Source organism: Rhinatrema bivittatum, chromosome 2, assembly GCF_901001135.1.
Source record: "Rhinatrema bivittatum chromosome 2, aRhiBiv1.1, whole genome shotgun sequence".
NCBI classification, from domain to species: Eukaryota; Metazoa; Chordata; class Amphibia; order Gymnophiona; family Rhinatrematidae; genus Rhinatrema; species Rhinatrema bivittatum.
In genome coordinates this window covers 372,323,900-372,337,215 of record NC_042616.1, presented here as the reverse complement: position 1 = coordinate 372,337,215, position 13,316 = coordinate 372,323,900, and the positions used below count along the sequence as shown (strand labels likewise).

Sequence of the window (13,316 nt, the reverse complement as noted above, 5' to 3'; positions counted from 1 at the left end):
GATGGACCCTTGGTCTGACACAGCATGGCAATTTCTTATGTTCTTATGAAAGAAGTAGTAAGTAATGAGAGCAAGTGCTGGGAGAGAGAGAGGACTGGAAAAGGGACACAAGCTGTTGAAGAAGCAGAGAGAAAGGTCAAGGACAGAATAAATGTCAGGCTGATGTAACAAATGGTCAAGAGGACTATGGGCTAGGAGATAAGGGTGGCTGATAAGGGAAGGGTCCCTTAGCAAGGCCTGTCACTGTGATGAGGTTTTAGTTGGGGAAACCCATGGCTACTATAAAGATCCATGGCACCTCAGCAGCTTCTCACCTCTCCAACAGCAGTGAGCACAGTTGAACAGATGTAGAAGAATGTTTAACCTGCCTTACTGTTAGGAAAGGCAACACTTACCTGACAAAAAAAAATTCTTCTCTCAAAATTAAGTAAGTCATCTTCATCTGTCTTGGATAGTAGTGCAGCATCCTTAGTGTTAGTTGTTTTCAATGAATTACATGATAGATCCTGAAGAAAAAAAGCATACATAAATTTTGCCTCAAGGTATCCAAACATACAAAAAATAGGAATCTGCAAATCAAACATTTGCTGGTCTGTGTCTTTTGACTTGGAGAATGTAAAATTAAATAGCTGGAAAATAATTCTCACAACTGATCCTCAAATGTTAGTTTAGTGGCTCTTTCTGCTTTTCCTAATAAAGTGGCACAGTGTCTTGTAAAGTCTTTACACCCTTGTATATTTTTCACATTCTGCTGTCGAAAAAGGAGAAATTACTACTATCTGATAATTTCCTTTCCTCTGAGGGCAGGACAATCCCTGTTATGCACCTCTGCCAGCAGATGGAGATAGAGCAAAAGCTGACATCATGGATATATAGTTCTGCCTTGACATCAGCCCTCCAGTATTCTCTGGAAAAGCCAAAGTGGACAAACTGACTATACTTGATCATTAACAATGAACTACTCAAGCTTCCAATCCAAAACAGGAACAGTGAGTTAAGCCAAAAGAAATAACATTCAATAAACTAAGGGGCTAAATAAGCCACTTACCAGTTTTCAATGAAGAGCAAGAATCACGCTCTGCAAAGTTTGCCCGGAAAAGGCCAACCAAAACATAAAACCTCAACAGCCTAGGGCTAGTCAAGAGATTGGCCTTCCCTCAGAGGAAAGGAAATTTGGGTAATGGAGAAATTACTTACCTGATAATTTTGTTTTCCTTAGTGTAGACAGATGGACTCAGGACCAATGGGTATTGTGCTCTTCTGCTAGCAGATGGGAGACTGAGTCAGATTTCAACCTGACGTCAATGTAGACATACCCCTGCAGTAACTTCAGCTCTTCAGTATTCTCTTCAAAAAGCCATTGTGGATATATCTTTGCTTAAATAAACTTGATTAAACCGAGTAAAAAACTTGAACTGGTTCAACTAATTTCCAAACTGGAGACCGCCAGTCCACTCAACAAATTAACGCCGACAGGACAACTGTGGGTAGCCACGGCTTACCCGTATTTGCTTAGTTCGAGGTTTGTTAAGCCGTGGCCTACCCACAGTTTGTCCTGTCGGCGTTAATTTGTTGAGTGGACTGGCGGTCTCCAGTTTGGAAATTAGTTGAACCAGTTCAAGTTTTTTACTCAGTTTAATCAAGTTTCTCCATTTCCTAGCATGTAGCCAGATGGACTCAGGACCAATGGTATGTACAAAAGCTACTCCCGAACAGGGCAAGAGGCTGCCCGTGGCCCACTTAATACTGCCCTTGTGAAGGCTGCGTCTTCCCGGGCCTGAACATCCAGGCGGTAGAACCCGGAGAAGGTGCGTAGGGAGGACTACATCGCCGCCCGACAGATCCCTGTGGGCGACAGCAGCTTGGTTTCTGTCCAAGAGACTGCCTAGGCCCTCGTAGAATGAGCCTTAACCTATAAAGGTAATGGCTTTCCTGCCTCTATATAGCTGCCTTGATTACTTCTTTGATCCAGCGGGTTATGGTCGCCCACAAGGCCGCTTCTCATTGTTTCTTCCCACTGTGAAGAACGAACAAACAAGCAATCCGTTTTGCGCACTGGTTCCAATCTTTCCAGGTATCTCGCACCAGGAGTCTGCAGACATTCAGGTGGCCAAGAAGACAGGAGTCTTCCGAGCCCTTACGTTCACATCTGGAGCTGGTAGTGAGATGGTTTGGTTCAAGTGAAACTCGGAAACCACTTTTGCAAGGAAGGAGGGGACAGTGCAAAGTTGTATGGTTCCAGGTGTGAACCTAAGGCACGGTTCCCGACAGGATAGAGCCTGTAGTTCGGACATGCAACGAGCTTAACATATTGCCACCAGGAATGCAGTCTTCAATGTCAAGACAGACAGCGTGTTGGTCTGAAGGAAGTCCCAGCTAAGAAGTCTAATACTAGATTGAGATTCCATAGTGGCACCGGCCACTTTAGGGGTGGTCGGAGTTGTTTAACCCCTTTCAGGAAGAGGGACAAGTCTGGATGGGTTGATAGCCAGATACCATCCACTTAGTCTCTGAAACAGGCCAGTCCAGCTACTTGGACCTTGAGGGAGTTGAGTGACAACCCCTTCTTCATACCATCCTGTAGGAACTCAAGAATCATGGGAATCTTGGCTGTCTGCAGGAGAATCCCACGTTCCTCAGACCAGGCTTCGAATACTCTCCAGATCTGTATGTATGACAGGGATGTGGAGAACTTGCGCACTTGGAGCAGGGTGTCAATCACGGCCTTTGAGAAACCACGCTTCTTCAGGCGAATCCTCTCAAGGGCCAGACAGAGAAAATAGAGATGGATCTTCGTGGAGAATTGGGCCCTGCCGGAGAAGGTCCCTGTGTGGAGGTAGGTACAGAGGGTTCCCCACAAGGAGTCTTTGCATGTCTGCATACCATGGTCGTCTTGGCCAATCCGGGGCCACTAGTAGAATTAGTCCCCTGTGATGTTCTCTCTTGCGGATGAACCTGCTCAGTAGTGGCCATGGGGGGGGGGGGGGGGGGGGAAGGCATACAGTAAGTCTTCCTCTGGCCAAGTCTGGACAAGAGCATTGATTCCTTGGGATTGTGGCTCTTGTCTGCGGCTGAAGAACCTGGGGACTTGGGCACTGAGACAGGTGGCCAGTAGGTCCATGGCTGAGAGGCCCCAGCGATTTACTATCAGTTGGAAGTCTGTAGTCAATAGCATCCAATCCCATGGGACCAGGCTCTCTCTGCTGAGGAAGTCTGCTGAGACATTGTCTTTTCCTGCGATGTGGGAGGCCGAGATCCCTTATAGGTTTATCTCCGCCCATGCCATGAGAGGGTCTATCTCCAGAGACACCTGCTGCCTCTTGGTTCCTCCCTGGCAGTTGATGTAAGCAACTGTTGTCCGATATTACTCGAATTGCTTTGCCTCGGAGTCTGTGGCTGAATTGCAGGCATGCTAGTCAGACTGCTTGAGCTTCCAGGCGGTTTTTGTTCCATTTTGCCTGTTCCTTGGTGCATTGCCCCTGGGCTGTCAATTCCTGACAGACAGTGGGTTCCCCACCCTCGCATCCATGGTGAGCAAGATCCAGTTCGGTGGGGACAGGCTAACTCCTCTGCTTAGGTGGTCTTCCTGTAGCCACCACTGGAGCTGAGAACGTACCTCTGCTGGTAGTTGGAGGTGAGTTGAGTATTCCTGGGACAGAGGGTTCCATCGTGACTGTAAGGAGCGCTGGAGCAGTCGCATATTGGCCCTTGCCCAAGGGACGACTTCCAGGGTTGATGCCATGAGGCCGAGGACTTGAAGGTGTGCATTGGTCATCAATCGTAACTGTTCCATCAGTTTCCTTCTCCTCGGGAGAGGGAGGAAGACTTTGTTCTGTTTGGTGTCAAAATGGGCCCCCAGGTAATCTAGCAATTGAGAGGGCTGCAGACTACTTTTGCCGTGTTTACGACCCAAAAGAGTTCCTGCAGTAGGCTCTTGACTCTGCTGGTCACCTGCCGGCTCTCTTCCGAACAATTTGCCCCGATTACCCAATCGTCCAGGTAGGGATGTACCAGGATCCCTTCCTTCCTCAGTGCTGCCGCCATGACCACCATAATTTTGGTGAAGATCCTGGGGGTGGCTGTTAAACCAGAGGGTAGCACCCAGAACTGGTAATAGTGACCCAGTATCGCAACGCGCAGGGTTTCCATGTGGAAGTATGGCATCTGTAAATGACGGTTGACGTTCTTGAGATCCAAGATGGGTCGGATGACCCTTCCTTCTTGGGAACAATAAAATAGATGGAATAGCGCCCAGTAGTTTACTGGGGCGTGGGCACCGGAGTTATTGCCTTCAGACTGAGTAGTCTTGTTAATGTGGTTTCAACTGCCAGTCTCTTGGCGTGGGAGTGGCAGGATAATCTCATAAATTTGTCTCGGGGGATGCTGCGGAATTCCAGAGAGAACCCCTCTCGAATGATGTTTAGAACCCATTTGTCAGACGTTATCTTGACCCATCTTTGGTAGAAGAGGGCAAGTCGACCCCCCCATGGCTTCTTCCTGTGGATGGGCTGGTCTCTTCTCCATTATGGGGAACTGCTGGAGCCTGCCCCCGGGTCCTGCTCCCCTTTTGACGCGTCAGCTCCGAAAGGACTGGGTACCTGGAACTGTGCGTTCCTGTAGGGTCTAACGCGCTGCGATCCTCTGCCCTTGGTCTTTCTGGGGGAGGAACACTGGGGTCTTTTACCTCTATCTTCCGGTAGTCGGGGCACTGGAGATTTGCCCCATTTGTTGGCTAACGTCTCCAATTCGCTCCCGAACAAGAGAGGTCCTTTAAAGGGATTCTCGTGAGATTTGCTTTAGATGTCGGGTCCGCAGACCAAATTCGTAGCCATAGTTTTCTTCTGGCTGCTACTACTGAGGCAACGCCTCTGGCTGAGGTGCACACTAGGTCTGAGCTTGCATCAGTGAGGAAGGATGACGCAGATTCCATCGTCTCTCCGGCCATATTTGTGTCTCTGGAGAGGAGTAACCAGGCAAGTGCCACCAGTGCGCAGCAGGAAGCAATCTGCAGTGTCATTGCTATTGTGAAGGCCTGCTTAAGGATGGACTCCAATCGTCTGTCCTTCAGTGCCACTCCTCCCCTCAACGGGAATCGTTGTTGGCTTTGAGACTGCACAGACCATAGCGTCCACTTTCGGGAGCACAGGTGCTCCTTGGCTGCAGGTTCCAGGGTGTATAGGGCTTCTTGGGAACACCCCCCCCCCCCTTTGAAGCTGGCCTCCAGGGCATTCCATTCCAAGTCAATCAGTTTCTGGGTGGCTTCCAACATAGGAAAGTAGCATGAGGCCTTATGAAGGGACCCCAAGCTAGAGTTCTTCTTTGGTTCCACTATACGGTCAGTGCCCGGAATGCCCAGCGTCTTCGGAGTCTGAGAAACAAGGGCTGATGATTCGTCCTTGTGGAAGAAGCAAGGCATGGTTCGGTATGGTTCCATCCCTGGAGGGATTTCTCCTTCCAGGGAGTCACTCATCACTGAGGTATCTGGGCCCCTAATAGACGAGGCCTGTCTCGAGGCATCCGAGTAGTGCCGGGAAGATCTTATGCTTACGGCCTGGATTGAGCCTGGTGCACAGCGGGGGCTGTTTGCAGCCCTTTGAAGAATTCCACCCAGGAGAAGGTCCCTGGGTCCATATTGATCCTGGTTGGGGGGGGGGGGTGTGGAGTAGGGGGCCCCATAGGTGTCCTCCTGTGGGGAGCAATCGTCAGTAGTTCCGGACCCCTCCGACAGTGGGGTTCTGTTCCCCCTAGGCTTCTTCACACTGCGGGCACAGGCAGGACTCCAGTTTACTCTGCGTGGCTCTTACGTGGCAGCCTGTGCAAAGAGTGCCTTCTGGCCTTCTTAGACGCCGGTGCCATTGAACCTATGTCTAGGCGCACGAGTTTCACTGCGTGCAAAAATTTGTGCGCAGCCGTAGTTATGCGCACGGTATTTGTGCGCAGTCTTATCTATGCGCATCGGCCACCGGAAGATCCTGCACATACCGCGGAGGGGAAGGAAAGATGGTGCCGACGACCCACACGTGTAAGATGGCGCAACCCCTAAGGGTCTCCAAGTGTGTGGAACCTTGCACCAGATCAGGGCCTAGCCTAACCAAGGCTGCTCAATCCAATCAGTGCTCCCTTCTAACTTGCTGGAAGGGGAGTCGGTATGGCGATCAGAGTTCTGGAGATCGGAGAACTGAATATTAAGTTTCCTGCTTACCGCTTGTGCATTGAACAGTCTCCAGCTGCGGGGGGAGAGGGTTTTACCTTCACCGGCGTGCTCGGATGTGCACCCGCTGCCTAAGTCCATGCCGGGACCAAGGCATACTTCTGAGGGATATCTGAGATCATCTCAGGAATGCTTGACTGGGGGAGGGACCCTTGGGTTTCACCACAGGAGAGCAGGGCTCAATCTTCTTGAAGGTAGATTTTTTTCTCTTCTTTGATGTAATTACTAACACTATTCTAGTATGGGATAGTGTCTGCATCTGCTGTGGAGACGAGAAATACTGAAGAGCTAAGCTTGCTGCACGAGTATATGTAGAGTGAAGTCAGCTTTGAAATCTGACTCCGTCTCCCATCTGCTATCAGTAGAGCACAATACCCATTGGTATTAAGTCCATCTGGCTACACGCTAGGAAAATGAAATATTAAAATAGCTAATTCATGCCCTCTAAAACACTCAATTAAAATGCAATAAATGTCTCACTCAGTTATTAAAAGTAAGTTTGGTGGGGAATTTCTGGGTGCCGTGATAAAATTTAGATGGTAACCTTGTGTTATAATGGACAGAACCCATTGATCTGTGGTGATGTTTGTCCAGTTAGGTAGAAAGTAATAAACCCAGCCACAGACTGGTAAATCTTGATTTGGGTTTCTGGAGAGGCTGCTGTTCTCGGAGTTTTTCAAAACCCAGATGCTTGGCCTGTTTGTGGGGGGAGGCTGAGGTCTGGATGTTTTTGGTTGTCTGGGATATCCTCTTTGAGATGGCTTTGTTGTTCTCCCACGAGGAGCTGCTGGATACTACCTGCGTGGTCGATAGAATGGCTTTCTGGTGTCTTTTCTAGATGGGCGTCTTGCAGAAGGGGTTTCTGCAGTGATTATGGACAGTTGGCGCAAGGTTTCTTATGATCTTTAAGCTGCACAACTGCTTCTTGCACTTTTTCTCCAAATAAATTTTCTCCAGTGCAAGGCAAGTCAGCCAATTTATCTTGGTCCTCAGGCCTGAGGTCAGATGCTTTTAATCATGCCCATCGTCTGGCACTGATGCCAGTTGCTGCCATTCTAGAAGCTATCTCAAACGAGTCGTAGGCCGCTCGCACCTCGTGCTTCCCAGCTTCAAGGCCTTTATGTATGTAGGTGCCCTGATGTTGTGGAAGAGTTTCTGATATTTCTTAAACCTGCTTCCACAGCTTTCTCTGGTATTGCGTCATACTAGTACAGCCACTATCTCTTTGGGGGCATCAACAAATTGAAGAACCTCCAATGTTTTGTCTTGTATCTTCTTCTGTTAATTGAAAAGGGATTGTTTCTGACATTTCCCTTACGAAATTTGAGAAGGAGAGGTCTTCAGGTGGTGACTTTCTCCTTTCCTCCGGTGGAGATGGGTCTGACAAGAAATCTTCTGTAGAATAATCAGTCTCTGGTTGAGGACTGGAAGGAGGAATGAAGAATGGCATCGAAAGATGTAAAGTCTTCGAAGGATCATTTGATGATTTTGGTTGATGATTCAGTGACATCGATGGCATCGGACAACTCTGACGTTTCGGTCCCCAGAGTCCTGGCATCGGCTGAGGCATCGGTGACTGTGGGTCAGAGTCAGTGCCTTCTTCATCCGAAGAGCTGGGAATCTGTATCGGGTCTTTCGGATGCTTAATCTGTTCCTTCGGCATCGGTGGCGCAGGTTGCGTCGGTAGAGCACCAATCAATGTATCAAGTTTCGTCAGTAATGGTGTGAGAATCGATGGCTCCGGCATCGATGCTGGAATGCGAACCAGCATCGGTGGATGTAGTTCTCAAAGGGCATAGATGACTGCCTGGCGAATAAATCCATCCAGTTCCTCCTGTATAGTTGAAGAAGACAGAGCAGCTACAGGGCGTGGCAGATTAGGTGGAACTGGCTCCTCCACAGGTCCCTGTGGGGGCGCAGTACCCGGCACCAATATTGGTGGCAATTGCCTTGGACCTTCTGGTGTCGAGGGCATAGTTGGCTCCTCTAACCTCGTCCTCTTCGGGGGCGGCTCGATAGCCATCGATCCCGCTCCGGAATCAGAGCCAGCACCGGGTGTGGATGCCCGTTGATGCCAGTGTTCGGTTCTTTTTTTTCCTAGCACAGAGGTAGATTTAGTCGACGACTGATGGAGTCTGGAATGGGTGGTTACCACTACCCTCATGTATTTGGCGGGTCTTTATTACTACTTTCTTGGATACCCCTGCCGGTGAAGATTGAGTCAATGTCCATGGAAGTAACTATTTTAAACAGATTTTCCATCTTTTCCAGATGGGCCTGCCTACCTTTTGCTGTGATTTCAGCACATTGAGGACAAGAAGAAACATTATGTCCCACACCAAGGCATAAGATGCACTTGTCATGGGGGGGGGGGGGTCGGTCAGTTTGGGCACTTTTTTAAAAAGTTGAGACCAGTCAGCTGTTGACGGCCTGCGGGCACAGAGGGTTGGTGAGATCGGTATCGACCACAATTAAGTATTTTACTCACTGATCGAAGAAAAATAAATTGAGAATGGGAAACCCCTGAGGGGATATTTTTCTGAGGAAATTAATACGTTTTCCATTAGGAAAATTGTGTGAAGAATCACACAGGGCTCCTAAGCAAACTGCAGAATTAAAAAAAAAAAAAAAGAGACTGAAGGGAGATCCCTGTGGCTCAAGGGATAATGGCATGCTAGACATGCTCAGTGGGCCAGTCAAAAGTTTCTAGAAACTTTGACAAAGTTTTCCATGATAGGGCTCCATCCAGTGATGTCACCCATATGTGAGGACTATTATCCTGCTTGTCCTGGGATAAAACCGTTAACTGCTATTAATCAAGTTGTCTTAGAGAATAGCCACTGCTATTACTGGCATCAGTAGCATGGGATCTTCTTAGTGTTTGGGTACTTTCCATGTATTTGTAGCCTGGATTGGCCACTGTTGGAACCAGGTTGCTTTGCTTGATGGACCCTTCATCTGACCCAGTACGGCAATTTCTTATGTTCTTAACCTAGAAGAAAATCAACAGGCCCTAGGCCAGAACAGAGCTGGGTTCTACCCTCAAACAATTTCCAGAGGACAGATTGGCCAAGCCTTTTGTTGTAATGGCCATCCCTGTCCAAACAATAATGCAATTTGTATGAGTAGACATAATTCCACATTGCATCCTTGCAGATCTTCATGGGGACTGATTACAAATGAGCCATCAACGCTGCCATGGCTCAAACGGCGTGAGCCTTGACATGGTCAAAAAGAGTAAAGCCTCCCTAATTAGAGAGCATCTGCTTCGCAACAGCAACCCCCAGCTATCTCTGATCAAGAAGAATCAAAAAGCTATCCTCCTCAGACAGATGACCAAGGCTCTCTTGCATTTTAAACTGTGCAAGGCTTGTTCACCTTGGTGAGCATGAAGCCTTGGGGAAAAGAGTGGAAGGACAATTGATTGATGAAGATGGAATTCCAACACCATCTCAGGCAAAAACTTAGGGTGCATACACAATCTATTATGAAAAGATTTAGTGTAAAGTGGACAAATCACTAAGACCTGAAGCTCACTGAGCCTGCGCACTGAAGAAACCGCCACCAAAAATACAGCACAAGTCTGGTACTTCAGGGTCACAAGGGCACAGCAGCTCAAAAGGAGTTTTTATCAGCTATGACAAAACCACACCGAGGTTCCATTACATAAAAAATCTGATGGGAGGCTTCAAATGAAGCAGACCCCACATAAAACATAACTAAAACATGTGCAGAGATGGGCTTACTTTCTCTATGGTAATATGTGCCAATCGTACAAAGATGAACCCTTACAGAGTTAATCTTAACACTAGCCTCAGAAAGCTGTAGAAGGTAGTCAAGCAGTGTTTGTGGTGAGCAGAAGGGGGTCTAAGGACCTTTGCTCACTCCACATGGGAAAACTCCTCTACTTCAGTCCATAGGACTTTCTGGTGGAAAGCTATCAGGAAGAAAGGAGAACACACGACATCTTAAGAAAGGTCAAAAGGTTGTAGAATAAGCCTGGCATGAGCAAGATGGCCTGGAAAATGAGATGATACAATATGAATTGATCCCAAGTGATGAAATCTGAGGGAAGTCCCTAGTCTGATAAGTTTCCCAATAGATAACTCTCAAAGGGAGTAGAAACCATATTTGTCTCGACTATGAGAATCAGTTTTTCCCCTTCCTGGGCCCCAAAGGAGAGCAAGGCATCCAAGGCTAGCTTGCAGTGCATCCTGTAAGTGGAGCAGGAAAGAGGGACCTTCCAGTTCCACTTCCTGTTCCAGGGACCATTCATGGGGTCTGAAGTACTGACTCAGTCTACCATCCCATTCTTCAGACCGGCCCTGAGCACCATCCCAAGAGTGTAGGTCCACAACTGGACTGCTTTGTTACATAGGAGGTAGGGTCCTGTACATCCCTGCTTATTGATGTAATACATCACCACGTTAGTCCATCTAGATCCGTATGATTTTGTTGGACAGCTGATCTCAAAGCCTATAGTGTGTATCATATTGTTCGGAACACCAGGATGTTTGTCTAGCACCGACATTAGCAGGCAGACCAAGAGCCCTGGATGCAAAGCTCATTTACAATATACGAGCTACCCAATAAAGGTTGGATGTATCCGTGGTTAGCACAATTTGCACTGAAGTTTCCTGGAGCAACAGAGTGACTAGAATATAATCCTGAAAATCCTGAGTGGCTTGAAACCACAAAGTCCATTGGGCTTGTCACATAAATAAGATGAACTATGGGGATAACATGAACGGCTGCACCATGTGGCTTAACAGCCACAACATGTGTCATGCTGTCTGCTGACTTTCTTGGATTTCTGCCACAATAGCCATCAGGGTGACAGTTCCTTGCTGTGGGAGGAAGGCTCCAGCCTGAGCAATGTCTAACAGAGCTCAAATTATTTCCAACTGAGCAGGCAGGAGTGAGATTTGGTGTTCTTGATGAACCATATTAACTATAAAACCTGGTTAGTCATGCATTAGAACTCCTTGGCTCCTGCCCAAGACATACTCTTGATCAGCCCATTGTTCAGATAGAGCAACACATGCACTCCCAGCCTGCTAGGTGCACTAGCACCATGCCTAAGCATTTTGAGAAGACACCACAAATCTGAGATAATTCGTGACTAGGGAATATCTTGATGTGAGTGTCTTTTAGACCAGTGGTTCTCAACCTTTTTCAGCCAGGACACACCTGACAGATAGTTCTCACATGCGTGTCACACTGAACATGTGACCGTGACTGTCACATGTTCAGTGTGACGGGGCTATATGTAAACATACACTCTGCATCCACGGGAACCCCCCTGACCACCAACAATGGGTCAGAACAGAACTAGGTCATTACCCATACAACTCACCATACAAAAAAAGATATTCTGGTGACATCTCAGTAAAAGCAAAACAAACTCCCTTTACTACTATGAAAAGACTAATTGAAAAGTCCTTATGAAAAGACTAATTTTCCACTAAAGTATATCCTATTTAGAACACACAATAAGTGATACAAATGCCTACATGCTAGCAAAATACCTCACCTCGGTCACACACAAAGCAGACCTTCACCAAGGGCAGAAAGACCACAAATTATAAATATGGAGACAAACTGGAATGGAAAACCAAGAAAGCCACTCTGCATGCAGTGCAAACCTGGAGAAATGGAAACAAATATAGCACCTAATTAGTCCCAGGATCTGCAATAATGCACACAACTAATCTGCCCAAAGTTATACCTGCATTATGGCATGCACTCCAACAGTAACAACCCTATCTATGAAAAGGTAACACTAGAAATATTAAACCAGGCCCTCAACACCAATATACTTCCTATTAGGAAAACAGAATAAGCCAAGCTGCTGTAGAACCCCACGCAGAAATAATTGTAAAACTATATTAATAAATGTTACAAAACAGCTGATGAACAGAACATCCAACAATTAAACTCAAAAATTATTTAAAATATTGTCCAAATACCAATTAAATATTTCAAAAGACAGATTATATAATACCCAATAATTAAAATGGCAGTCAATCAAAAAAAATAAACTTAAAAAGCCACCTTTACCTACCATCTCCAGCAACTTTCCTACTCTTTTCTCTTGCAGGCCAAAAGCACACACCAGAAGCAGCAGCAGAAGCTGCTGAAGCTGTATCCTCACGATCCTCTTCTTAGAGCCCACAACCAGTCACTCTCACACACACACACCACAAATTAGACCCCATGACCAAGCTAGGTCTCCTCAAGCACACAGTCTTCTTCCTGGCCAGTCTCTTTCAATCACACACATGCTCTCTCATATACAAGCTCAAAATCACGCACATCAGCCCTCACCCAGGCTCCCATTCACATCCACACCCAGGCTTCCATTCTCACATGGATGCACCAGGCCTCACCACCAAGCCTCTTCTTCCTTCGCTGCAGGGATGGGCTCCAGTTCCGCCGCTGCTTTACTCCAGAGGCTCTTCTTTTTCACAGCCACGGAGATGGGAATCCCATGGCGGCCTTTCTTCATCGGGTCGGGCTTCTTCACCACCATGGGGATGAGCTCCCGTGGAGGCCTCGCTTTGATATTTCCACTCCTTCCAACCCCCGGCCTATGCTATGTACCTTCTTCCTGCCTCACAGCCAAATCAGAAGCTTCCTCCTGGCAGGTAGAAGGTAGGAAGCTTCCGATTGGCCTGCGCAGGGGCAGGAAGAATGGAGGCAGCTTGCCATTGAGCTGTGGGGGCAGGGAACGGGGAAGCACAACTGGGGCAGTGAGACACTGGAGCCGTAACACACTGGATAGAATTACTGCTTTAGACCGAGAGCCGCATCATCCAAGCCACTGGAGCCTCCGCACCCCCAGAATAGTCTGATTACGACCCACTGCAACTGCCAGGGAAAGGAACGCTAGGCACTCCGTCCTCAGCCAGCGGTTCGATGACCAGTGCAGCTAGCTTCCAGGGCCTAGACCATAAGGCCCTTACTCCAAAGGAGCTTCCACTTCTCCAATGAACTTCTGATGACCAATAGATCGGCCGACACAGACTGATGCCCCGCCGGCAATGGGCAACAAGACCGATGGAAGTGTCAGTAGCACACCAATTAGTGCTTGCAGCGAGCCAAG

At 47.8% G+C, this 13,316-nt stretch overlaps 1 protein-coding gene across 2 annotated transcripts in view; it reads right to left on the bottom strand.

The window, feature by feature from the left end:
* LOC115084727 overlaps positions 1-13,316 on the bottom strand; it is a 793,897-nt gene that overhangs the window by 692,988 nt on the left and 87,593 nt on the right. For both annotated transcript variants that reach the window (XM_029589965.1, XM_029589966.1), the window contains one exon: positions 396-506. In XM_029589965.1, coding sequence (XP_029445825.1) covers positions 396-506 — 111 coding nt within the window. The remainder of the gene's footprint in view (positions 1-395; positions 507-13,316) is intronic.